Source organism: Mustela erminea, chromosome X (genome assembly GCF_009829155.1).
Source record: "Mustela erminea isolate mMusErm1 chromosome X, mMusErm1.Pri, whole genome shotgun sequence".
Taxonomy (NCBI): domain Eukaryota; kingdom Metazoa; phylum Chordata; class Mammalia; order Carnivora; family Mustelidae; genus Mustela; species Mustela erminea.
Genome location: NC_045635.1, coordinates 115,027,003 through 115,053,425, shown reverse-complemented (window position 1 = coordinate 115,053,425; position 26,423 = coordinate 115,027,003). Strand labels below are relative to the sequence as shown.

General features: G+C 43.3%; 1 protein-coding gene and 1 non-coding gene across 3 annotated transcripts; both read left to right on the top strand.

The window, feature by feature from the left end:
- Window positions 1–12,799: 12,799 nt before the first annotated feature.
- Window positions 12,800–21,989, top strand: RBMX (RNA binding motif protein X-linked). 2 transcript variants are annotated; one of them, XR_004282475.1, is made up of 10 exons: window positions 12,801–12,979; window positions 14,086–14,214; window positions 14,405–14,511; window positions 15,047–15,218; window positions 15,779–15,931; window positions 16,381–16,495; window positions 16,593–16,718; window positions 16,834–16,916; window positions 19,692–19,774; window positions 20,728–21,989. XR_004282475.1 is itself a non-coding variant. In XM_032330218.1 (9 exons), exons 2-9 carry the CDS (start codon window positions 14,106–14,108, stop codon window positions 17,859–17,861), a joined length of 1,176 nt encoding a protein of 391 aa, XP_032186109.1. In that variant the 5' UTR covers window positions 12,800–12,979; window positions 14,086–14,105; the 3' UTR covers window positions 17,862–17,971. The 2 variants fall into 2 exon arrangements, 1 of the variants encoding a protein (XP_032186109.1); XM_032330218.1 differs by lacking the exons at window positions 19,692–19,774; window positions 20,728–21,989 and adding an exon at window positions 17,551–17,971 and having other exon boundaries at window positions 12,800–12,979.
- On the top strand, window positions 14,263–14,331 carry LOC116583831. The gene has a single exon (XR_004282928.1). It is a non-coding gene; the product is annotated as a small nucleolar RNA SNORD61 (small nucleolar RNA).
- Window positions 21,990–26,423: the final 4,434 nt, after the last annotated feature.

The window sequence follows — 26,423 nt, the reverse complement described above, 5'->3', positions numbered from 1 at the left end:
TTGTTGTTGCAAATGGCAAGATTTCACAAATGGAGATTTCAAGCACGAATATATAGCTCTGGAAAGGAGACATAAATTTGGGAATTGATGGCTTATTATAGAAGAAATTACATACAAGATGAGTACAGGAAGAGAGCAGAGGAGGGTCTAGGGCCAATCTTTGAAAAATGTCAACAGTCTGTAGTCTAGTAGAAAGCGATAAACTACAGTTGCTAGAGAAGAAGCAGGTGGAGAGGTAGGTGGAAAACCAGAACTATGTGATGTTCAATCTAAAAGGGCTTGAAAGCCAAAGGAAGACAGCCCTTCAAGGAGAAAGTGCTCAAGAACCAAAAAACAACAAAACAAAACAAAACAAAACAAAAACAAGTAAAATAGCAGACATTTCATCTATCTGATTTGGTGACACAGATGTTGTTGGTGACATGAGAGAGAACTATCTGAGGGAAAATTATCAGGAGAAAAGCCAGATCGGAACAGATTGAGCATTGAGTAACAGGTGATGAAATGAAGGTAGTTAGGGGCACCTGGGTAGCCCAGTGGGTGAAAGCCTCTGCCTTCCGGTCCGGGCATGGTCCCAGGGTCCCCGGGTCCTGGGCTTGAGAGTCGGGTTCTCTGCTCGGCAGGGAGCCTGTTCCCCCTGCTGTCTACCTGACTCTCTGCCTACTTGTGATCTCTGTCAAGTAAAGAAATAAAATCTTTTAAACAAAAGAAATGAAGGTAGTTGGTATAGACAACGTTCTTTTATTTGATTAACTTTTAATTGCATAAGTAATACAGAAATGTTTCTCCTTTATAAAAATTAGAACGTTCAGGGGCGCCTGGGTGACTCAGTTGATTAAGTGTCTGCCTTAGGCTCTGCCATGATCTCAGGGTCCTGGGATGGAGTCCTGCATCCAGCTCCCTGTTCAGCAGAGGGTCTGCTTCTCCCTCTCCCCCTGGTTTGTGCTCTCTGTAGCTTGCTCTCTGTCTCTCTCTCTCTCTCTCAAATAAATAAACGAACCCTTTTTTTTTTGAAGATTTTATCCATTCATTTGACACAGAGAGATCACAAACAGGCAGAGAGGCAGGCAGAGAAAGAGGAGGAAGCAGGCTCCCCGCTGAGCAGAGAGCTTGATGCCGGGCTCCATCCCAGGACCCTGAGACCATGACCTGAGCCGAAGGCAGCGGCTTAACCCACTGAGCCACCCAGGCGCCCCAATAAACGAATCCTTTTTAAAAAAAGAATATTAAATCTCCTTTCCTTAAATTGTCCTTTATCTATTTATATATCTATTTATTTATTTTAAAGATTATTTATTTATTTATTTGACAGAGAGAGAGAGATCACAAGTAGGCATAGAGGCAGGCAGAGAGAGAGAGAGGAGGAAGCAGGCTCCCTGCTGAGCAGAGGGCTGATGCGGGGCTTGATCCCAGAACCCTGAGATCATGACCTGAGCCGAAGGCAGCAGCTTAACCCACTGAGCCACCCAGGTGCCCCCAAATTGTCCTTTATTAAAAAAAAAAAAAAAAAGCATTACAGAGAAGACTAAAGTCCTCTGACCACTGCCATCAATCGTGGAGTTCTCACTTTCTGGAGGTAACCATTATTATTTGTTTGGTGTGCCCTTCCTGGCCTTTTCCATGTAGTAACATGTAGTGTTGTCTATAGTATAATTTTACATACGTACATACATATACACATACGCATATACTGAGGCATATTTTACATATACCTATTTTCCATATAGTATAACATTACGTATAAAGTAATGTACTTTAGTGTTTTAACAGATGTACTACGGATGTCACGTACTAGGAGAACATCAGTATTTATTCAACATTCCTCTACTGATAGTTACTGAAGTTGTTTCCACTTTTGTCCCTAGTTGCTGACAATTCTGCACACACACACAAGAAAAACTGCCTTATACACACTGGCCTGGGCAGGGAAGGCGACAAGAAGGGTAGGGGTCACTGAAGTTTTCATAGACACCACTTGTCCTTCTGATATTTTCACAGATACTACCAAACTGCCCTCCCAGATGGCTGTTCCAGGTTATCTTCCCACCGGCAGTGGGAGTCTCACAAAAAGTACTAATGACCCACTGTCCCACACTTTACTCAACTCTTTTGAGATGTTTGGTTGTGGAGGAGAGGAAAACTAGCAAGTGGTAGCCAGAAGGGGATAAAAGACTGAGTTGGGAGAGGTTCTTTTCTTTTTTTCTTTCTTTCTTTTTTTAAAAATTTATTTATTTATTTATTTATTTTTGTAGGTAAGCTTTACACGCAACTTTGGGGCTTTGAACTCACAACTCTGAGATCAGGAGTCAAATTCTCCCGTGACTGAGCCAGGCAGGCACCCCAGAGGGGGTTTTATTTCTCTCTTTTTTAAGATTTTATGTACTTATTGAAGAGAGAGGGAGAGTCAGAGAAATCACAGAGGGAGAGGGAGAAGCAGATTCCCCACTGAGCAGGGAGCCCAATGAGGGATTTGATCCCAGAATCCCGAGATCATGACCTGAGCCAAAGGCAGAGGCTTAACCAACTGAGCCGCCCAGGTGCTCCCGCAGGGGGTTTTCTACATGAGAAAGGCTTGTGCATGTTTTGATGTGCTGGAGAAAGTTTCAGTTGAGCAGTTGTTGAATATATACAAGAAAAGAATTAATGACATAAAATTCCCAAGAAAGCAGGGGAGGTCACTGTCCAAAACACAGGCAGAAGAACTGGCCTTAAATGAGAAGAGCCATTAATCTTCCATTACATCGGTTCCCCAACTTGGTTGTGCAGCAGAGTTTCCTGGAGAGCTTGTCAAAGCACAGATTGCTGTCCCTTCTTCCACCAGAGTTTGGGATTCTGTAGGTCTCAAGGCAGAGTCTGCAAATGTGCATTTCTAACAAGTTCCCAGGCCCTGTCCATGCTGCTGTTTGGGGATGGAGGCTAACTACACTGGGGGAGCCACTGTCCTCCCAGCAGGAGGGGAGGAAGGCAGGATGGGTAGCGATATGGAGATCCGCATGTTTGGCAACCAGAAGATGAGAGATTACCTACCTATTCACGGCCTTCTATATGTCTATGAAATAAGAGTTGAAGTCAAATACTGGGGCGCCTGGGGGCGTCTGGGTGGCTCAGTGGGTTAAAGCCTCTGCCTTCCGCTCAGGTCATGATCTCAGGGTCCTGGGATCAAGCCCCGCATCAGCCCTCTGCTCAGCAGGGAGCCTGCTTCCTCCTCTCTCTCGCTGCCTGCCTCTCTGCCTACTTGGGGTATCTGTCTGTCAAATAAATAAAATAAATAAAATGTTTAAAAAGAAAATATTGGGGCACCTGGATGGCTCAGTCGCGTGAGCGACCCTCTCTCAGTCATGATTGTAATGCCGAGCGCGTTGTACGCCCTCCACTGCAGACCACCAGAGACACGAGTCAAAGCCAAACAGCAAGGGTCGTTTATTGCGAGTTCCAACCCGGACCTCTGCGCCCTCGTTGCCGGTGATGCTGAGGTGTCATGCAGAGTCAGTGCAGGGTTTTTATAAGCAGGTACAGACAAGTTTTGGGTGGGGTACAAACAAATTTAAAAAATCATACCTGGGGACACCTGGGTGGCTCAGTTGGTTAAGCAGCTGCCTTCGGCTTGGGTCATGATCCCAGCGTCCTAGGATCGAGTCCCACATCCGGCTCCTTGCTCAGCAGGGAGCCTGCTTCTCCCTCTGCCTCTGCTGCCACTCTGTCTGCCTGTGCTTGCTCCCCCCCCATAAATAAATAAAATCTTTAAAAAAAAAATCATACCTGGTGTTGGTTGATTGGTGTTGGGAGCGCGCGCGCACGACATCAAGCAAGCATTCAAACAGAAGCGAAAGTAGCCAGTTAGCCCGCGCGGTGAGCAAGCACTTCTACAGAAGCAGAAGTAGCGGGTTGATAACACTTTCCGGCGCAAACAACTTTCGGGTGAAGTAAAGTTTGTCCAGGCCTTTCAATGATCTCATGTTGTGGGGTGAAGCCCCACAAGGCTTCATGCTTGCGCAGGGAGTCTCCTTGGGATTCTCTCCCTCTGCCCCTCCCCCCACTCGTGAGCTCCCTCACTCTCAAATAAATACAACTTCAAAATAAATTTAAAAAAAAAGAATTGAGGGGACGCCTGGGTGGCTCAGTTGGTTAAGTGTCTGCCGTTGGCTCAGGTCATGATCCCAGGGTCCTAGGATCGAGTCCCGAATCCGGCTCCTTGTTCCGTGAGCAGCCTGCGTCTCCCTCTCCCTCGGCCTGCCACTCCCCCTGCGTGTGTGCTCGCTCGCGTGCGTGCTCTCTCTCTCTCTCTCTCTCTCTGACAAATAAATAAATAAAATCTTAAAAAAAAGAATTGAGGTCAAATATTGTTAAGTTGGGGGGTGGGAGGGAAGTGATGCTGGGGTAGAAGGTTAGAGAAGAGTGGAGAAATTTCTACAAAATGATTGCAGTAGGTAGGACAGTTAATTGACTAAAGATATGTAGTAAAATTCCTCATCTGCCCGATTGTGTCAAATTTTCCAGTAGATATGGAGAAATTAAATTTGGGGTTTCACCCAAGAGTGAGGTTTTTGTCACCTTAGTGTCTCAAAAAGACATCCAGTAGCTCATGCCAGAATCCTGGCCTCACTGGGGATTCCTCCCTCCCTCCCCATAGCCAATGTGCCACAAGGTCAATAGTTAACCCTTGGTATAGAGCTTACTCTTCTCTAGGCAATGTTATAAATGTGTTGCATGTATTAAATTCATTTAATACTGACCCTTCCTGTAAGTATTATTATTATCTTCATTTTGTAAATGAGGACACCAAAATGCAGAGAAGTTAGTAATTTGCTCTAATTCATACAGCGTGGAAGTGGCAAAGCCTGGCTTCAAACTGGGCATTTCAGCACCTGCCTAGTCTTTAGGCAGGCTATTGTTGTACCCGAGTTTTCACATCCGATAGACCACCAAGGAGCCAACACCGATGCAGTCACACGAGGGTTTATTCGACAAGCTTAAGTTTGGGCCCAAGTATACCTGACACAGCAGAGTAGGGACTTGGACCCCGAGCTTAGTTAAGGCAGGGGTATTTATGGGTTCCTGTTATTAAAGCAGGGTGGGGGTTCTTGTTACTAAAGCAAGGTGGGGGTCCTTAGAACTAAAATAAAGTAGGGGAAAGTTCAGCCCTTGGACACAGGGATCTGAGATGGCTGCCAGAGCTAAGATGGCTGTACTTATGCTAAGGCTAAATCTGAGGTGGGATGGCCTTAATTTTTCTCGGCCTTCACACTATTCTGCATTGTTTCCACTTCATAACCAGCTTTCTAATCTACCCATGTTTCTCTATCTCCACAACCACTACCCTAGCGTAAGCGGCATCCTCTCCTGCTCTGAATACTGCCTTAAACTCATAAGTGGTTTTCTGGCTTCTGTGCCTGCCCCCTTTATCACTCATTCTCTTCTCAGCTGCTAGAGTGATCTTTCAAAAATACAAACCAGCTCAAGTTTTTCTCCTGGATAAAAGCTTCTTATTGCTCTTAGCAGAAACCCCCCAGATCTCAGGCAGGACTTGGAAGGTTCTGGATGCTCTGACACTTCCCCACTCTTCCAATGACACCACTTGCCACTGTTTTCTTCACTCCCCATGTGCCAAAGTGGCTTCATGTAAGTTCTTCAAACACATCAAATTCTTTTCCTCAGCAGGGCCTTTGCACGTGCTGTGGCTACTATCTAGAATGCTCTTCCTATGGGTGGTTTCTTCCTGTCATTGAGAACTCTTGAGCTTCCGTGTCACTTCCTCAGAGAGATCTTACCTGGCTATTGCAAGTAGGTTTCCTCCCCTTGCACACACATACTTTAAAAGAAAGTTCTGTATCTCTGTAACTTGTGTTATTCATAGCGATTTTCACTTTTTAAATTTTCTCATCTGTTTTCTCTCTCGTGCGCTCGCTCTTTCTCTCTCTCTCTCCCTCTCCCACATACACACCCCAACTAAAACCTAAGTTTCATGAGGGCAGAGACAAAGTCCATTTTATTCACTATTGTATATTGCAGGGGAGCAAAACATGCCACCCCAAAATGTGTCTCTCTGAAATGTGGGTTACTTTTGGCTGGTGATTTTAATTTTTTTTAAGTAAAAAAATTTGCCTGATGTGGGGCTTGAGCTCATGACTCTGAGATCAAGAGTTGCATGTTCTGACAACTGAGCGGGCTAGGCCACCCCGGCTGATTATTTTTGAAAAAAACAGAGGACTCAGAAGTTTTTCTTTTTGCCTCTTAACTGCCTAAAAGAATCTAGATCAAGGACCTGCTCCAGGCAAGGAGGTATCAGCATAGGAAACTGTAGTTTAATAGAAACTAGGTGTAGACAGGGAATAACTTAGTGAAGTCTGTTAGAATTCTCTGTCCCACTGTTTCTGAATAGCCAGGCAAACATTTGTTTACCAAATATTTGCTTTTTCTCATCTTCCTGCGAACTGCCTGCCTTCCCTTTGGAGCCCCAGACCACTACTGCCTTCTCCTTAGTCTAGAATGACATACCTACTTCACTTTTCCTGACTGTCTTTGGAATCTCTCATGTGGGGTGTGTGTGTGTGTGTGTGTGTGCGCGCGTGCGTGAGTGTGGATTCCCTGTAGGTACATAATTAAACTCGATTTTCTCCTGTTAATCTGTCTCATGTCAATTTAATTCTTGGACCAGCCCGAAAAACCTTGAAGAACAGAGGAAATTTTTCCTCCCCAACAATACAGGTCGCAATCTTGGTGACTAATGCCCAGTAGTAGGTAGCTGATCAATATCCAGTCAGGGAATGAATTAATAAACTTGAGGCAGCTGAGAGGTAATGTGTGACAGGAGGTTGGATATGCAGGTCGAGGAGCTCAAGGAAGAGATCTGGCATGGAAATACAAATCCGGGGAAACATAAGGATATTTATTGCAGTGGACACTCTGGTAACGTATTCGATTACTTAAGAAGTGAGACCAGAATGAAAAGGCGAGAGGGTCTAGCAGCAAGTCTTAAGAAACTCCAATTTAAAAACCTCTTGTAAAGAAGGAGCCCTTCAAAGACATTTGAGGATGAATGAATGCTCTTACAGTCAGATGAATCAGTCTTTTCACTCATGCCATCTGGATTTTGTGTCAGAAAGTCTTTGGCTTCAGCCTTCAAAATATATCCAGAACATAATAACTTCTTACCGCCTCCACTACCGTGTCCTCTATCCCAAACCCTATTCAGATAGTCTTCTCATGGGTCTCCCTGCTTTCACCCTCGCACCCTACAGTGCATCCTGGAAAGAGCAGCCAACGTGAGACTGTTAGTAGGTAAGACAGGTAAGTCACTCCTCTGCTCCCCGCTTGCCAGTGGCTCTCGATTTCAATCCCAGTACAAGGGGAGGGGGCAGAATTTGCCACCCGCAAATAAGCCTCTTTGGCAAAAGGGTTATTTGCAAGGGATTATTTTGTAAGAACTGCAAACTCAGGAGAAGCCCTAAACACCCAAGTAGAAGTTGCCTTTTCAGAAGACACATTAACATTTACAAGGGAATCTCCATTCGTTAGGGTGTCTCCCTTTGTGGACCAGGAAGAGGATGACTCTAAACCTCTAGAAACTCTTATCAATGGAGAAGGTAATGACTTAAACTTGCATAACAACCTTACCCTTGTTTCCTGTTCATTGTCTGCTGCCCTCCCATAAGGGACACCCCCATCCCCAACGTTTTTCTTTTGTTGTTAGCTGAAGATGCTAATTAAGATGATGGCTAGGGCCATTTCAGAGAGATGCTCAGATTTCCTGGGTCTATTCCATGCAGGTAGGGACACATGCTATTAAACTTGTTTTTCCTCCTGTTCATCTGTCTTTTTTTATGGGGTGAGGGAGTATATCCTCAGCTGAGAATTTAGAAGGCTAGAAGGATAATTACTTTTCCTAACAAAGGTAAAGACTTCACCACTGTCTACAAACATCTACAGGCTCTGGCCCCTCTGCTACTCCGAATCCTCTCATGCTCCTGGACTCGGTTTCAGTAATACTAGCTTCTTTGCTGTTCTTAGAACATGGCGGGTAGGCTTCGTCTTTCTGGCGAACTTTCTTCCCAGATAGCCACACAGTTTACTCCCTCTCTTATCTCTGCTTCAAATGTCACCTTAGTGGGCCGCCTGGGTGACTCAAGTCAGTTGGGCGTCCGCCTTCAGCTCGAATCATGATCCCGGGGTCTTGGGATCGAGTCCCACATTGGGCTCCCCGCTCCCTGGGGAGCCTGCTTCTCCCTCTCCCTCTGCCTGCCGCTCCCCCTGCTTGTGCTCGCTCTCTGTCTCTCTATCAAATAAATAAATAGATAAAATGAAATAAAAATAAAATAGATAAAATAAAAAAATAGATAAAATCTTCACCTTAGTGAAGCTAATTCTTATCTACCCCTTCAATGTTGCCCCTTTCCTTTCCATACTCCAGACACCCCCCTCCTTTATTTCTTGCACACCACTTTTCAATTTCAAACATACTGATTGATTGATTGATTTGGATTGTTTACTGTCTCCCCCCACCCCCCACCCCCCACCGGCAAAATGTTAGCTCCGGGTCGGCAGGCGCTCTTCTACTTTCATTTACGGAGGTATTCCCAGCACTTATTTCTGTGCCAGCACAGAACAGACACTGTGTTTGGATAAGGATTTGCTAAGTGAATAAAGGAATGGATGGAAGTCTTCATGCCCGGATGATAAAAACACCTAACCAATTTTCCTCTAGTACTTCAGTGGTTCTACCCTTTCCATTTAAGACTTTGAACTGGAATTTATTCCGGGGTCAAAAGTGTGGTTATGAATCCAGATTTTCCCCCCTTCAAATGCCTAATTGACACAATTTATTGCAAAATCCATTGTTCGCCACCCCTTCATTTGAAATGTTTCTGAAAACATACTTCAGGTCCTTTTAATCAAGTATTAAGTTCGGTTAAAACTCATTACCTCCTTCATTGTGGCGAAAGGTCCCGCAGAATTAGATCTTCATCTCTTCAACCAGTTTCTATAGTGATACCAGAGCCACACTTTGGCTTACAAAGTTTTTATTTCTTGCTTATTGTAGCGAAATTGGCTATCTTCTGGACAGTGGCTGCTCTAAGTGGTTTGGAAAGTCTCCCAATCATTAATCTCATGAAATTCTTCCCTCCCTTCCTTCTAGCTCAAAACCAGATAACAGATGTTTCTAGAACGCGTGGCAGTACATCTTTCTGGCGTTTGGAGAACAGGAGTAACTGGATGCAGAACTAGCGACCTTATTTATATCCGCCCTTCGTGGGAAAATGCAAGCCTGCCCAGAGAGCTTCGATTTGCTCATCTCGGAAGTGAGCCCTAATTTGATGATCGTAGTTTCTTTTTTTTTTTTGGAAGTTTTTTTTTTTTTTTAATTAAGCAAACGGTATTTCTTAATCATTTAATTGCTTTTAAAACTATAGGGTGCTTTTCGTTGTCGTTTGTTCTAGTATTTAAAAAAAGTGAGCTGTTTGCAGGTAAATTGAGATTTAAGACAAGGCTACAGTATTCATTAAATACTCACTATGCCCCCATCTCATACGGAGTACCATGGAGAATAAAAAGAGCTTGCAAGTCATTCAGCCAACATTTATTTGGCCCTGATTATACTCCAAGGATACAGAGCAGTGAAGTAATATTGCTTGACTCTGTCTATCAGTCAATCATCGAGATGGCATCTGGAGAGAAATAACCAGACCGAGGGAAAATTTATAGTAAAGAGAACAACGTGTAGCTATACTTAATGATAATCCAAAGGAGTAAGTTGAAAGAAAGCAGCTAAGGGAAAAATCGAGAGGATCCATGAAGGGGACGGATGGGTTTCAGAGCTTCCTTTTGGCAGTGTGAGTCCTGCTTCTCGCACTGTCCACTGGCCAGATCCCTTACCACTGGGCAGGCCCATGTCCCGTCTCCAAGATTACGTCAACAATACCCTGCTTCCAGCTCCTCCCTCCCCCAATACAGTCTCCAGACAGCAGCCACGGTGGTCTCTTTAAGATGGAGTCTGATTACCACGTGCCACCCCTAAGAAAGGCTTCCCTCTTCATTGCTACCTGGATCTAGTCAGTAGGCCCTTCCTCTCCAGTTTCTTTTGTCCCCTCTGTCCTGACTTGCATTCTGGCTTCTTGCCCTTGGAAGTCCTGTCCCCACCCCACCCCCCACCCTCCTGGGCACTAATTGCAAAGACCAGATCTCTCTGGTCCACATAGATCCACATTTCCCTCTTGACACCCAGGGGGACAGGGACATTTATGATAGAGTTGGCCCTGTTCTGCTCTAGACTGGGGGAGGCCTGGCTGAGTCTCAGAGCCTGGGCGAAGGTCCGGTAGTGCTCTGTCTGGATTTGAGACAGAGAAAGACAGCGCCTGCCAATCCAGGGGGAAGGATTTCTTCTGATTCCTCCTGGGGCTGCAGACTGCTTGCTGAGCCCGACATTTAAGTGGTTTTTGCCAACCTGGCCGATTCCCAACTATTGCCATAGCCAGCAATTTAAATAACTCATCCCGAAGGCAAATGGACAGGACTTTTGCTTTATTTGTCATTATTTGGCTAGGAAATAAAGGAACCAATATGCTCGCCATACTGATTACTACTGAGTATCAGCCCCTCCCGTAATGTTAATAATGCAGAGCTGGTTCCAAGGCTCCTTGGGGTTTTTACCCAGGACCTGAACATCATTTACTACTACCTGCCTGGCATATATCCTAATACACCATGGGCAGAGTAATTGTGTGTTTTTTTTTAAGGTTCTATTTATTTATTTGCTGGGGAGAGAGAGAGAGAGCACGCACAGGAGTGTACAAGCAGCGGGGAGCCGGCAGGCGCAGGGTGGGGGCAGGGGAGAGGCAGGCAGAGGGAGAAGCCGACTCCCTGCTGAGCAAGGAGCTCCACTGATCCCAGGACTTCGGGATCATGACATGAGCCAAAGGCAGGTGCATCATCAATTGAAACACAGGCGTCCCTGGGCTGGGTTATTTTAACTGTGAAGAAGAGAAGTACCAATTGTTCATAAATCCTACCCCCACCAAGATCAACTGGTAACAGTTCAGCATATTTCCTTCCAGTCGTTTCTCTCCATACACAGATTTTCTAGTTAATAATGTGTGATCTCGCGCCTTCTTCTCCCATCGTGTTCTCTTTTGTGGTGGGCTCATTCTTGTATTATCATCTGTAAGCAACAATTTAGCTCTGATCTCCACTCTGAGCATCAAGTTGTCCACGTCTCCATCCCAAACTTACTTCTCTGCAACCATTTTGGTAAATGCCCCCCCCCCCCCATTTATGCCAGGCAGCTACCTGGTCATGCAGGTAGCCTCTGTTGCCTCAATTCCACCCCAGCCCTTTCCCATCTGATTCATTAGCAAATTCAGTGCACCCTACCTGTCCCATACACCTAAGGATGGATTGTTCCTTCCTCCCCATCCTCACGGCCACGCCCCTAATTCAAGGCCCCGTCCGCTCTCTCCAGGTCTGTTCACACAGTCCCAGAGGTACTTCTGGTTTCACACTTAACCTTCTGCAATCTTTTAATGGGTTCCAAGATTCTGCCTACCTCCTCGGTTCCTTCTCTCTCTTTTTTTTAAATTTATTTTTTATTTCTTTTCAGTGTAACAGTATTCATTATTTTTGCACCACACCCAGTGCTCCATGCAATCCGTGCCCTCCCTAATACCCACCACCTGGTCCCCCCCCCCCCCCCCCCCCGTCACTTCAAACCCCTCAGATTGTTTTTCTGAGTCCATACTCTTGATACCCCTTTAATTCCTGACACCCTGGATCTCTTTCCTCTCTTGATCCCTGCAGGGTCTTTCCCTCCACTTTCTGCTTAGTGCTCTCTCTTCTTGAAAAAGCACTCTCATGGCTAGTTTCTTTTCTGCATTCAGTTCTGATGTGGCTTTTAAAAATCAAATTTGGTCTCCTGTATACTGCCCACCAGAGCACCTAGTTTGCTTCCTGGCACTAATCACAACACGTAATTGTTTTGTTACTTGTATTGCCATTTTTTCCGTTGGGTTTTAAATAAATCAGAGAATGTTTAACTTTTGTAATCCCCCCCAACACGAGTGGACTGACATAGAAAAAAGACACAATGCCCACTTAAATTTGAGTTAACCATTAAATTTTCTGTACATGGTCTGGGGATATACATGCTTTAAAAATTTATCTGAAATTCAAACTTAACTGGGCGTCCTTTATTTTTATTTGCCAAAGTTGGTAGTTCTACCTTCGACGTAAATGCTTTCTTGCCCTTGTCTCCGCTTGTTGAGTTGTAACCCCGCAGCCTGCCTTTGATTAGTAGGTGTTCAGTAATTGTTCTCTATGAAATGACTGTCTGCTGTTTCGTACTCTTTCCTCCCCTAAGTAACGTTCATTTGTCAGAATTTTCCCCACCCACTAAAAGTTCCCGTTGAAGATATTTTGGGAAGATGTATTTTATTATCTAAACTTCTTTGTTTCCCCTTGACGCAAAATTAGCACAGTTAGGATCAACCTTCATCACACTGCTTTGATAATTAAATGAGTTAACGGGTATAAAGTTTAGCACCGTGCCCGGCCCCCGGAATAAGTAATAAATTTCAATTCGGTATTAAACGCAGCCCATGAAGCATTTTAGCGGAAAGCAAAAACGCGGGTCTGGGGAGCACGGGTGGGGGCTGGGAAAACGGTTACAAGCGGGCGCCGGCTAGAACGCCGAGGGCCTGGGGTAAGGGGTGGGGCAAGGAGTGAGTGACGGAGAAGAAAGCCAATAGGGAGACTGGGAACGGCTCCCCCTCCCTTTGCGTTTCAAATTCTAAGCTCGGTTTCCATCCGGGTCCTTCAGCCTCGTTCCCGGGCAGTATAAAGTTTGCTGTCTCCTTTGTTCGCCCTCGTTGCGCAGTATTGCTAGCGGCTTCCCTCTTCCGTTCGCGGATCCGGCGGCACTCCCTCGTGCTGAGCTGCTACGAAGCCCCTGCCGGCGAGCTCGTAGGAGCTTGGAACCGTTGTCACCCCTCCGGTACGTGTTAGCCTTTCCTTCGGCCGTTTCGCGTGCCTTCTTGCCACGTTAGAACTTGGGATTATCTCCCTGGAGATGGGGGTGGCGGGCGCCATTTTAAGAACCGAAAGGGGCCGACCTATTTCGATAAAGCGGCGCGTGTCCGAGGAAAACAGACGTGGGGGCTCCGTCCCGCTGGGTGCCTTTCGGGAAAGTTTGGTTGTCGCCTGCGGGGGTGGTGCCGGAGGTCGGGGCTGAAACGGGACGAGGGCAGAGCGCGCCACCGCGGTACCTGCATTGGGATGGCGCTGGCGCTACGGATGGGCACGTGCACTTTTACGCGGGTCCTTGTTCATTGGCAGCCTCGGAGAGGAGGCCCTTTGACTTCTCGCAGCCACTGCTGATACCAAAAGTTACTCCCCTGACCAGTGTAGGTTTTTCTGGGCTGAATCCAAGTGTCGCCATTTTGTGTTTTCCACGCGGTTTTTAATGACGGATTTTAATTGGATTCTGCTGCAGTCATGGAGCGTTGAGTGATACGATGCGCGCTTCCACCTTCCGTTATTATGAAACGATACTGAAACCTTTTTTTTTCTTGTTCTAAAAGAACCTTTTCGGCGGGTTTAGGGGTTGGTTTAGAAGAGGAGGTATAACTTGGTTCAAACTTTAAATTTCTATTTAGATTGACTAGAGAATCCCAATGAGGAGAGGCAAAGTTCTTGGAAGAGGACCTGTATCTGGCCTGTGACCTTGAATGAGGCGAGACGGTTTAAAAAAAAAACATTAGGGTAATTAGAAGGTGATAATTGAATCTTTAAAAGGAACACATCTAGGGTTAAAACTAGAATTGCTTTTTCAGAGGCTGAGTAGCTGTTTATTAAAATTATCGAGGTGGATTAAAGATGAAGGTATTAAGTGGTCCTTTAACTAGTTTAAGGTAAACTGCAGCATCACTCAAATACTTGAATTGGTTTCCTGCTGAGGCTTTAGGAAAGTAGGCTTTTTGGTGTCTGCAGTTTTTAAGGAATGATAATCTTAGTGAAACAAGAAATATGCACTAGTAAATATACATGTGCCCCATAAACTTGAACTTTTTATAGGGAGGTAATACTGTTCTTTTTCAACAGACTCTCACCAGGGGGAAAAAATGGTTGAAGCAGATCGCCCAGGAAAGCTTTTCATTGGTGGCCTCAATACAGAAACAAATGAAAAAGCCCTTGAAGCAGTATTTGGCAAATATGGACGAATAGTGGAAGGTGAGTTATTTGAAAGGATATAGGGAGCTGTTAAAGTTAAAAATGTAAGCTGTGATGTATTTGATTGCGTTGATCGTTTGAAATGATACATTTTGTCCTCTAAGAAGTTCTGAGCTTACATGTTGTAGGTGCACTTTCGTTATTGAATTCGAACTAGAGTAACACCCCCCCCAAAAAACGGCTTTTTCAGTTCTATTGATGAAAGATCGTGAAACCAACAAATCAAGAGGATTTGCTTTTGTCACCTTTGAGAGCCCAGCAGATGCTAAGGATGCAGCCAGAGACATGAATGGAAAGGTGAGATTGCACAATGGTACTGTTTCCTAACGCATAAAGAGTGTTAACTGAAGTCTGGTCTAGAAAAGTTCTTGATTTGTGTTTGAATGTATACCTTTCCAGAACCCGCTAATCTTCTGCCCTTTGTAATTTCACGTTTTGCAGAGTTGTGGATTGTACTTTTAAATTGTTTCAGTTGAGAAAATTATATGACCGTGTGTTCTCTAGAATCCATAGAATGCCTCGATATCTTGGCTTTCCTTTGCTGTTATCACATTTAATAACAAATTGATTGTCTAGCTTTTAAAATGTTATTGACCAGCAGTGTGATGGATTCACTTTAATGTTGGAGTTAAACTGATTAGTATCATTCTAAAAAACTTAGAATGGAAAATGACCCTATATTTTATCGCTTTTCTCAGATTAATTGGTGAGCTAAATTTACCTAAAAACTTACATTTTTGGAGGGCACGTTGGTGTAATAACACATAGTGAATGGATGTGCAAGGCCTTTTTTAAATATTGATGCAGTTAACTGTTTTTGATGTTTTTTTAGTCCTTAGATGGAAAAGCCATCAAAGTAGAACAAGCCACTAAACCATCATTTGAAAGTGGTAGACGTGGACCACCACCACCTCCAAGAAGCAGAGGCCCTCCAAGAGGTCTTAGAGGCGGAAGAGGAGGAAGTGGAGGAACCAGGGGACCTCCCTCACGTGGAGGGCACATGGGTAATGACTTCTACCTTAGGCTTGTTGTAGAATTAGGAACTGTAAACCCCACACTAGTCTGTGCATTGGTTAAGTCCTGTAGTAAACGCTCCAGCTTTTGATACTGAAAAGACCTCGTTTATTAAAGTCATGACTTAAGAGAAACCTAGAAGGCATCCTAAGTTAGTATTTAAAAAAGCAATAAATGGGAGCCTAGCTAATAACTCTTGGTGACAGGTAATGAGTAAGTCTCGCATTGGATGTAGAGATTACTTAAATACCAAAACAATAAAACCGTGGACAACAAATTTGTCCAGAATTTGCAGAAAGTTTTTGATGACATGTACTTTGGTGTATAAAAATGAAACAGTTTGTATTTTTCTTTGAAGCAACTTAGGAGTACACTTTAGTTCTATTATTTTGTTAGTCTGTGTCAACTCCCTTACAGTTAGTCTTACTCAAGTGAAAAAGTCAGATTCCCCAACTAAACAGAAAATGGTCATTGATAACAGCAAAGTAAACGTAAATAGCTTTTATTGATGCTGGAATTTATAATGTTTCTCTTTTCTATTTCAATGTAGATGATGGTGGCTATTCCATGAATTTTAACATGAGTTCTTCCAGGGGACCACTTCCAGTAAAAAGAGGACCACCACCACGAAGTGGTGGTCCTCCTCCTAAAAGATCTGCCCCTTCAGGACCAGTTCGCAGCAGCAGTGGAATGGGAGGAAGAGGTAAATGCTGGATTTATAGAACATTCTGTTCTACCACTATAACAAAGGATTCATCAGTGATTTTCAAAAATGATGCTTCAAAATAAAACGTAGGGGTGCCTGGGTGGCACGGTCTGTTAAGTGTTTTCCTTGCCCCACATGGATCTCCCTGCTCAGCCTGGGGGGAGCCTGCTTCTTTCCTCTCTGCTGCTTGTGCTTTTTCTTGCTTGCTCACTTGCTCAAAATCTTCAAAAATGTTTTTAAAGCCTTAAATGTTAAAAATGATGCTTAATGAAACTGTTTCATGGACTAGGCTTGCATAAAGTTAGAAGTACTGAAAAGAATTTGGTTTGTGCGAAGGAAATTTTTAAAGAAACTCCTTTCCACAGTGTCGTCTTTAAGTCACTGCTTTTCATTGCCTAAATGTACATGCACATTTTGGTTATATTGAAAAAAATTTTTTTCTTAAGCTCCTGTGTCACGTGGAAGAGATAGTTACGGAGGCCCACCTCGAAGGGAACCCCTGCCCTCTCGTAGAGATGTTTATTTGTCCCCGAGAGATGATGGATACTCCACTAAAGACAGGTAACTGATGAGAGTAGTTAGTTCGTTGTCTTAATAACTGAGGTTGAAGGGAGAACCTAGGAAAAGTGTGAACCGACTTAAATTTTTGTCTTTTCAGCTATTCAAGCAGAGATTACCCAAGTTCTCGTGATACAAGAGATTATGCACCACCGCCGAGAGATTATACTTACCGTGATTATGGTCATTCCAGTTCACGTGATGACTACCCGTCAAGAGGCTATAGGTAGGGTACTAACTGCTGCCTGCCGCAGCTTGCTGTAAAAAATGGAAGTCGCTCTGAAATTGATGTCTTGTGCCTTAACAAGTTTTTTTTTTTTTATTTTTCATTTTAACTGCAGTGATAGAGATGGCTATGGTCGTGATCGTGACTATTCAGATCATCCAAGTGGAGGCTCCTACAGAGATTCATATGAGAGTTATGGTAAGATACTGGTTGAGGGTCTTTGAATATCACCAGCTTGAGTTTTTAGGTTCATGAGCCACTTTATTAGGCTGTGTGGTGCTTGCTTTTTAAGGGATATTTGCTTGCTTTTAAGGGGTAACTTTATCAGCTGGGCTTTTCCTAGTTTTGTGAGGGGCTTTTGTTTTTTCTAAGTTTTTTTTTTCTTTTTGAGGCTGTTTGCTTGCTTTGGAGGGGATTTTGCTTGCTTAAATTGGCAGCCTTATGTGTTTTCCCCCAACAGTGAAAATACAGTTTAAAAATTTTATTAACAAGATCAAATGTTTACCATTGCAATATGAAGGAAAGTCTACAGTTCAAAATTGCAACTTATCACTGGAAAGTGTCTGAGTGCCTACTATAAAATAACAAGCTGTCTGGAATATCCTCTTGAAATACACACCGTCTTCAGTCTTTTCAAACAAACATTAAAACCCATCCATTTCCGTATCTCAGCAGATGAGCAAATCCCTGTTAATGGCCAGCAATGGCAGAGTTTAAAACCTCCCATTTAAGAAAGTAAACGTTTAATACAAGAATTCTGTAAATTCAGATTTAAATGTTGTATATATACAATTTATAGTGTTGCCATATTACCTGACCATTGACCCTGCAGGTAACTCACGTAGTGCTCCACCTACACGAGGGCCCCCGCCATCTTATGGTGGAAGCAGTCGCTATGATGATTACAGCAGCTCACGTGACGGATATGGTGGAAGTCGAGACAGTTACTCAAGCAGCCGAAGTGATCTCTACTCAAGTGGTCGTGATCGGGTTGGCAGACAAGAAAGAGGGCTTCCCCCTTCTATGGAAAGGGGGTACCCTCCTCCACGTGATTCCTACAGCAGTTCAAGCCGCGGAGCACCAAGAGGTGGTGGCCGTGGAGGAAGCCGATCTGATAGAGGGGGAGGCAGAAGCAGATATTAAAAACAAACAAAACTTTGGACCAAAATCCCTGTTCAAAGAAACAAACAAAAAAGTGGAACCTTTTCTGTCATAACTACCCAAGGACTACTAAAAGGAAAAATTGTGTTACCTTTTTTTAAATTTCCTGTTTAAGTTCCCCTTCCATAATTTTTATGTTCTTGTGAGGGAAAAAAAGTAAAACCTGTTTAATCTTATTTGACTTTATGACATTGCTTTCAATAAGCAAATGTTAAATGTGTTAAGACTTGACTTGTGTACTAGTGTTGTAATTTTTCAAGTTAAAAGTGTCCCTAAAGGCCACTTCCTATATCTGTCTTTTCCCAGTAAGTGAGGCAAAGCAATTCTAAGACCTTCCACAAACATCTAGCCATCTAAAATGGAGAGGTGAATCCTTCTGCCTATACAAACAAGCTAGCTGTTAGAGGGTGGTCGGGGTATGCTACTCATAGGATTTCAGAGGGTCTTCAAACTGAAATCTCAATGTTCTCAGTATGAAAAACCTGAGATCAGATGCTTATGTAAGGAAAGTGCTATTCACCCAGTAAACCCAAAAAACCAAATGGATAATGCTGGCCATATTTTGCCTTTCTGACATTTCCTTGGGAATCTACAAGAACCTCCCCTTTCCCCTCCCCCCAATAAGACCATTTAAGTGTGTGTTAAGCAACTACAGAATACTAAATAAAAAGTTTGGCCAAAACCAACCATGAAGCTGCAAACGGTGCTTGCTCTTACTGTTTCAAATTTTTGCAACTCTGTAGTGTCTCACTTTTAAGGAACAGCTTGATTGCAAAGGAGAAAATAGATAAGCAATGAAGTTATCTCCAACTTCTCAAAGGCTTATGACTTCTAAAAAGTGAATCTATCAGCATTCCACATCAGATTTAAAGCATCAAATGCCTGTGAAACAGCAAAGATGGTAAGCAAAGCAAACTAGTTTTTCCGTCTAAGTCGAGATTGAACACTTACCTTCCTCATAGTACAGTGAGACATACTGTACCTCATGGCAATGGAAATGCTTTCTAGATTTAAAAAAAAAAACTTTTGGAAAAGCAAAGTGTTCGATAGCATATTAGAAGTCCTCCAAATTCAACACATGGATTTTTCTTTTTCTTTTTTTTTTTTTAAAGCATGTATGACAGTTAAAGGCCTTAATAATACAGCTGTTGTTTACCAATGGCAATCTGGGGCTCGGGAGGGGGTGTCTTTTTTTTCTTTTTTAAGTATTTTTTGATGAAGACCTTTAAACATGCTTCATACGTTTTAACATTTTTCAAAATAGCCTTTTAGTCAATATAGGAAATGGCTTAAGTTTGGGGGTCCCGATCTCTGCCCCTGTAAGCCATTGCAAACTTGACATTTAGTTGGATGCCTGACTTGTTTTTAGTTCTATGGAACTACACTGTATGGAGAAAATCTATTGCAAGTGGTCTTTAAAAAGCAAAACCTGAGGCAGCATGACCCAGGTCCAGCCATGAAGTTGAAAAAGATGCTCTTGAATATAGTAAACTTGAAGACCTCCAACTAAAATCCTTATACTGCACTTATTCCTTCAAATAAGTTTTGTCCGTTCAACTTATGGATTTAACATGGCAGTGCACCATTGGAACAGAATGAGAATCCATAAGCCATGCGACTTAACCATTTTAAGCCATTCCAGTCCATCCCAAGCCAGTGAACCTACCACCACTTTGAGAATTAGTAGAACATGAAATAACGTTAAGCTGCAAGTCTGAACTTGCCTTTTCTTTCTGGAAAAGAGCAGTTGTAGGCAAGTTTTGAAGATTTTCCTTTAAGAGCGGTAACTAGTTACATATTTAATTTTTACAGGTTGAGGATTTTGGTCATTATGCTTGGAGTGCTGATTAATTCACACTAGATAAAGCTGGCAGCAAGAGAAATCAAATGCTAAGGTAAGTTCCAGAAGCTGTGGCCTTAGAGGTGTAAGTAAGAGCTTTTCACTATGCATACCTGTGGTATTAAGTTTCTTCGTGAAGGGGCTTGTAACCCAACTTGTGGATTAGGAGGATAAAGTGCTGTAACATGTAATCCCTTGTACGTTCATTCCCCCATTAGAATGTAGGGCAAAGTTATTTTTTAAACAGGTGTGTTTCCGTTAGTGGCTCAGTCATGCCACTTGATTTTTCCTACATTCTGTACTTTCCAATGGAGTTAACTTATCCTGTAACTGGAAGTTGGTACCTCTTAAGCTCCTTTATAATTAGCTTATTTTTGAATGTATAAAGCTTGCTAATGTAGTCCCCATAAGCAGTGGTTGATTGGAGCTGTACACTTTGTATGAACAAACTTGACATGCATGAGGTTTAGACTTGTTCCCGTGCATTTTTGTAAGAGGTTACCCCCATTTTAAAGATTTTACTTATTTTTTTGACAGAGGGAACACAAGCAGGGGGAGTGGGGGAGGGCGAAGCGGGCTTCCCGCCGAGCAGAGAGCCCGATGTGGGGCTCCCAGTACCCTGGGATCATGACCCAGGCTGAAGGCAGCCGCCCAATGGCTGAGCCACACAGGCGCCCAGAGGATCCCCTTTTTATTATTGGTGCTTCCTCAGCCATAGTATAACTTGACTAAGGGGAGAACAGATGCCACTGCTTCTCAGTTCCCACTTGGAGAGTGGCGGTGTCACTGGTGTATTGATGACCTAGTAGCACTCAGTATTCCCAAATTGATAACAGGAATTATTAATGAGTGTGTTTGGTTGCATTTTAGAACTTGCAGCTTAAAGCACATGTTTCGTTGCCAGTTAAAGCAGTAAAAAAGTATATTTAGAGAATGGGTAAGGGGGGGGAGTAATTTCCAGTGTAAAAGAGTGTCTTGTGATCTGATCACATGCTTTTCATTTTACAGAGTTGTTGAAGCAGAAGAATGCTGATTGTCGATAAGGCACAACAGTTGCATAAGCAGTACTCATCAGAATTGGTTTGGTGCAGGCAATAGATTTTTGCCTTTGAGGGTTCCTGTGGATCTAAGGAAGGAAGGAAGGCATCAGTGTTGGTTAGCACTTAACTAGGGAGTGGTAGTTACTTTAAAAAAGTAATTGGCCAGATAAAGGGGAGCAGCTAAGGAAATTGGTAAGTGGAGGTAGTAAGTTCTTGTGGTTCTTTATGTGGATTTTACAGCTTTGGTTTTCATTTTGCTAAAGTCCTGGGGACAGCTCTGCAATTTAGAACTTCTAATTATTGCTGTCAGAAAGCTGAAGTAGAAAAATGAAAGGCATGAGTGGTAACTCTTTATCCAGTAAACTGATTTTTTCAGCAAGTGGGGACATTTGATTTGGTGTAGTTCGTCCAGAAGTGGGGTTCAGTTATAAAATGAAGGAAGTAGCATCTGGAAACTAAAGTAACTGGAAACGTAGCTGAAACGATTGAAAGCACACTTGAAAAACTGGAAACAAATTGGGCCACTTGGCTTTTTTAAGTGTACTATTTGTAAGTCTGCTTTACCCCACCACCTGTCTTGGAAACAAACCAGTCATGTTGGAGATTAAAGCCGATAGTATGTAAAGCTAATGTTCTTAAAGGGACTGGATTGGAGTTGTTGGGTTAGAAGAACGAAGTACAAAAACTTCTGATACTTTTTTTTCCATAGTAAAATCAGTGCTGTCATATGTTTAGTCTTCGCAGTTGTGAGAAATAGTCCAAAAATTGTAACCCTCATTGGAAAGGCTCTTCCAATCCTAGACCACAATGAGGGATTGACCAATTTTAAGTAGCTGTTGCACTTAACATAGCTGTCTTCCTTGGTCCTGTAATGTAAACTACCTGGGATTAGGTTTCTCATGACTTCTTGGCTCTGGAGATTTTATTTAGGTAAATTGAAAATAGGGTAGAACATAGAAATTAATCATAGTAAATGTGAATACTAAATTCAAATTAAGCATACCTAAATCACCATTCAGCTGTTTGGCAAATAGTTTACTGACCCAGCAGACTTATTCCCCCATTGGAAAAAGAATCTGTCTTGATTCTTCTGGCTTTATACTGGTTGTAAAATGATAAAGAATGTTTTGTTTAACGGTAGTTGAATATAGAACTTAGATATTATAGATCACTTTTCTCTTTTTGGAATGTTTTGTATTTGAAACTTAATAAAACTTAACATGCATTTTTTGTGGCCCCTGGGTTCTTTTTATTTTTTACAACAAGGACTATAGGCTTTTCAGTATGCTCTTCCTATGTCTCCTCCCCCAAACTACTTCTCACGTACTTCTGGCAATTCTGAGCAGTTGCCATGGAACATTGTCACCAAGATGGCCTGTTCTGTGACTTGGGCCCCCTAATTAGGGGAATGAGCTTCAGGTGTAGGTATCAAGGTAATTGAGGTGTTTGCATTTCATCTTTACCCCTACATGGGTGAATGGGAGCAGTGACATCAAAGAACTAGAAGTTGAAAGACCAAGGATGTACTCTTGGTTCTTCTGCTTAACTCTTGAGGGAAAACCGGTCCATTTTAGCTCAGTTTAGTAGCGAATCCCAGTTTGGGCCTTAAGCAATGCTGTTAACCCAGCGCCTGATTAACACACTTGTGTATGGGTCAGGGTCTCTGCTTGTGTCTGCTGCTCTCTGTGTCCCTGACTCCTGGGGGACTGAAAAGTTCAGTGACCTTTATCCTTTATCAAAGGGAGATAACCTTTGCGCTGGAGTGCAGGGCCTTGCGGAGCTTCTGCTTCCAGAGGACTTCGGGGCCTGAATGTGTTGCAGGGCTTTGGAAGAAGAGGTGGTGTGGAAAGGTGCGGTTCGGCTGGGCGGTCCTGTGCACGGTGAAGCTGAGGTGGACTGGTTGGTGGGTGAGGTTTCCTCATCTGACCAGTTCAGATTTCTGACATGGGCCGTACTCCTGGGGCGGCCTCCATTTTACGGCTCCCCATTATATGCATGAAATTCATCTGCACCTAACCCGTGTATTTGGGTTACGTAGGCAGTTGAGAAAAAAAATCACATGGGAAAGTAATGCCTGCCAGGTTGGCAGAATAAAGCCCTAAGTATTGCCCTGTAAATAAGTAGCTCCATGCCAGTTACTCTAGAAGAGCCAGTCCTTCCTATCAATGAAGTTGCACACCTCTATCTATGCTTCCCTAAAAGCGCCCCTATCAGTGAGCTGAGTTTTCAGATTTTGAAAATGAAAAACCTGTTCAAAAGTTATTTTGTGACTCTTCGTAAGACACCTGCCTATTCAGGAGCACCTAAATGGAATCAAAAGTGGAGACTGGCAAAGGCTTTTTGTTCTTAAGCAAAACGCTTTTTAAGATTCTCCACATGTGTATCCATAGTTACTTTTTGTGGTCAAGGATAAGCATATGGTACAGTTTACCTGTTGGTGGAGACCTGGGCCTTTTCTAGCTCTTGGCTGTTCTGAATAAAGTGCTGTGTGTATTCTAATACAGAAGTCTGAGTAATGAGATAAAAACACTGGAGTTGCTGGATTCTATGGTTAATACTTAGTTTCATAGGAAGTCACAGTTTTTCCAAAGTTGTAGCGTTTTACTTGCCACCCACTTGGAACAGAGGTTATTCTGTGCCCTTACCAGTATTTGGTGGTTTTATTTATTTTTTATCTTAAAGATTTTTTGATAGAGATCACAAGTAGGCGGGGGGGGGGGGGGGGGGGGGGGAGCATGCTCCCTGCTGAGCAGAGAGCCCGATGTGGGGCTCGATCCCAGGACCCTGAGATCATGACCTGAGCTGAAGGAAGAGGCTTAAACACTGAGCCACCCAGGTGCCCCTATTTGGTGGTTTTAAATGTAGCCATTCTGATGGATACCTTTCATCTCATTTAATTGTATCTCTGATGAATGAGTGGCATTTCTATTTTTTAAAAAATTTTACTTGCACTGAAAGGACACAGATCGGTGTTCAGTTTGATCAGCCTTGGAAAAGAGTTGATAACCCATTTATCAAGAGGCAGGCTATTTCCCTCCGAAAAGTTCTTTTGTGCCCCTTAACCAGTCAGTGTGTCTTCTCCCAGGCCCAGAGAAACACCACTGACCTGGTTTCAATTGTTGCAGGGTAGATGTGGCTATTTTAGGATTTCATAGGAGTTGAAGCTTACATCACTGTACTTTCTCTGTCTAGCTACGTTTGGCATGTTTTTGAGATGCACCCATGTAGTGTTTTTGGTGTAGAGAATTCCAGTGTAGAGTTTACAGTGTAGATCGTCTGTCTCGATGGACATCTGGACTTCTAGCTTTGGGCTATTACAAACAACGTTGCTATGAATGTTGTCCAAATCTTGGGCGTACAGTTCCATTTCTTCTGGATAAAATTTGGAGTGGAATTGATGAGGTAATAGGGTGGACTCTATGTGTTTAATTTTAGACTGCTGAATAGTGTCCCCAAGAGTACTGTTTTATGCCCTCCTAGCAATTTGAGTGTTGTGGTTGCTTTCCAACATTGGCTGCGTTGGTCTGTTTCATTTTACCCATTTTAGTGGGGGGTGGGGTGGGGTGGTATCACACTGAGATTTTAATTTGCATTTCCCTGATGACTAATACTGTGCACTTTAAAAAAGTGAACTTTATTTTGGGATGGTTTTAAATTTACAGAAATGTTGCAAAGATAGCATAAAGTTCCCATATATCCTACACCCAGTTTGCCCTAAGTTTAACCTCTTAACGTAGTTATGGTGTATTTGTCAATATTAAGAGATGAACATTGGTGTATGTACTGCAGGTCTGGTAGTTTTAACTTTGTTAGGTCTGTAATTCATTTTGAATTGATTTTTTTGGGTAAGCGTTGGTTTTTTTAAATAAGGATTTCCATTCTAGTATGTGTTGAAAACTCTGCTATTTGTTGAATTACTGCCTCGAAACCGTTACTGTACATTTTTATTAACATGTTTGATCTTGGTTATTGTAGCTCTATACTGTAAGCTGTTTAAAGACACTATTTTTTTATTCTTTTTTTTAAGCATTTTTTTTTAGATTTTTATTTATTATTTATTTGACAGACAGAAATCACAAGTAGGCAGAGAGAGAGAGAGGTGGAAGCAGGCTCCCTGCTGACCAGAGAGCCCGATGTGGGGCTCGATCCCAGGACCCTGGGATCATGACCTAAGCCGAAGGCAGAGGCTTTATCCCACTGAGCCACCCAGGAGCCCCTTTTTATTCTTTTTTTAAAGATTTTATTTATTTATTTGACAGAGATCACAAGTAGGTAGATGCTTACTTAACCCAACTGACCCACCCGGGTGCCCCAGGAGATACTGATTTTTTTAAAGATATTTTTTCCCCCGTGGACTGTATTTTCCTCAGAATTATTGTTACTGAGTTTTTATTTTACTTAAAATTACATCTTCCATATTTAGAGGCTTGCTTAGCGGAGATTTTTGGTTTTGCGCTCATGGTTACAATAGATGAACTTGTAAGCGCTGAGGGCTCTTCACCTGAGCTCCGCTGTGGGGCTGTTTCCCTGATAACCAGTGACTTTAAGTTTCTCCTCTTGGGCTAATCAGATCCCTCAAGGGAATCTTGGCCACATTCCTGCCTTTGAGGGTCTGGGGTGTACTCACTGGTTTAAGATGTGAGGTTGGGATTTCATGGTGTGTGTGGCGTGTGTCGTGGAGCCGATGGGCCTGCGCGCGCTCACACGCACTGGGCTCCCCACTGCGGTGGCTTCCCTGCTGCCTTCATGGAACCCTTTCCTGCGGGCTTGGCACCACTGCTTTTTGTCCTAACGTGGTGATAAGGTGGAAAAAGGCTTGTTCTAGAGTAAAGTTGGGGGAGGCAAAAAAAGGGGGTACAGTTGGACATTTCTCCGGCCTCTCTCCTGTCTGTGGTGTTTACCCCTCTTCCATTTTAGGCCGCTCTCTCCTGACCTCCATCCCTGTCCTGGACTTACCTCGTCGAGACTGTAGGTGTTGTTCAGTTTTATCTAGACTATCTTGAGTCCGATTCAACCTCCGGCATTACCAGTTGTGTGACCTGAGGTGATTTACTTAACCTCTCCTTGTTTCCTCCCGTATTAAATGGGGAGAAGGATATCTGTCTCCTAGCACTGGCTGTCTCAGAGCAGGAGGGTTAAATGAGTTAATAGTGCCTGGCCCGCGGTAAATGCTGCAGAAGTAGATTTCATCATCTCTCCGTTTTCCTCGTGTGTTATCTTCAGGGCTGGAATTGGGGGATGGAGCCCAGCACCTTATGTTAGAATCTTGTCAAGGACTGGAAGTCCCTATTATAAGCCAGGGTTCTTCCTTTTTTTTCCCCTGAGTCATAGTCCTCAGTTTTTTTGGTACATTATGGTGATTAATCCATACAGGGCCCTTCTCATTTCATTTTCACATTTTTAATTCTCTCTCACTCCCATTTACCATTTTCTTCTCTTCCAAAGAGCAGGAGGATGGGGGGAGAGGGAGAAGCAGGCTCCCTGCTGAGCAGAGAGCCTGACATGGGACTTCAATCCCAGGACCCCGAGATCATGACCCGAGCAGAAGGCAGACGCTCAACCGAATGAGCCACCCAGGCCCCCCATCGCCTGCACGGTGGCAACCATTCGAACGCATTTAATGTATATTGTTTTACATGCACGTATTTTGAAGCTACTGAAATG

Coding starts and splice junctions, on each gene's coding strand:
- RBMX (XM_032330218.1), top strand. CDS start 14,106: ATGGTTGAAGCAGATCGCCCAGGAAAGCTTTTCATTGGTGGCCTCAAT. Junction 16,496..16,592: donor GGATACTCCACTAAAGACAG/GTAACTGATGAG, acceptor TTGTCTTTTCAG/CTATTCAAGCAGAGATTACC. Junction 16,917..17,550: donor AGATTCATATGAGAGTTATG/GTAAGATACTGG, acceptor TTGACCCTGCAG/GTAACTCACGTAGTGCTCCA.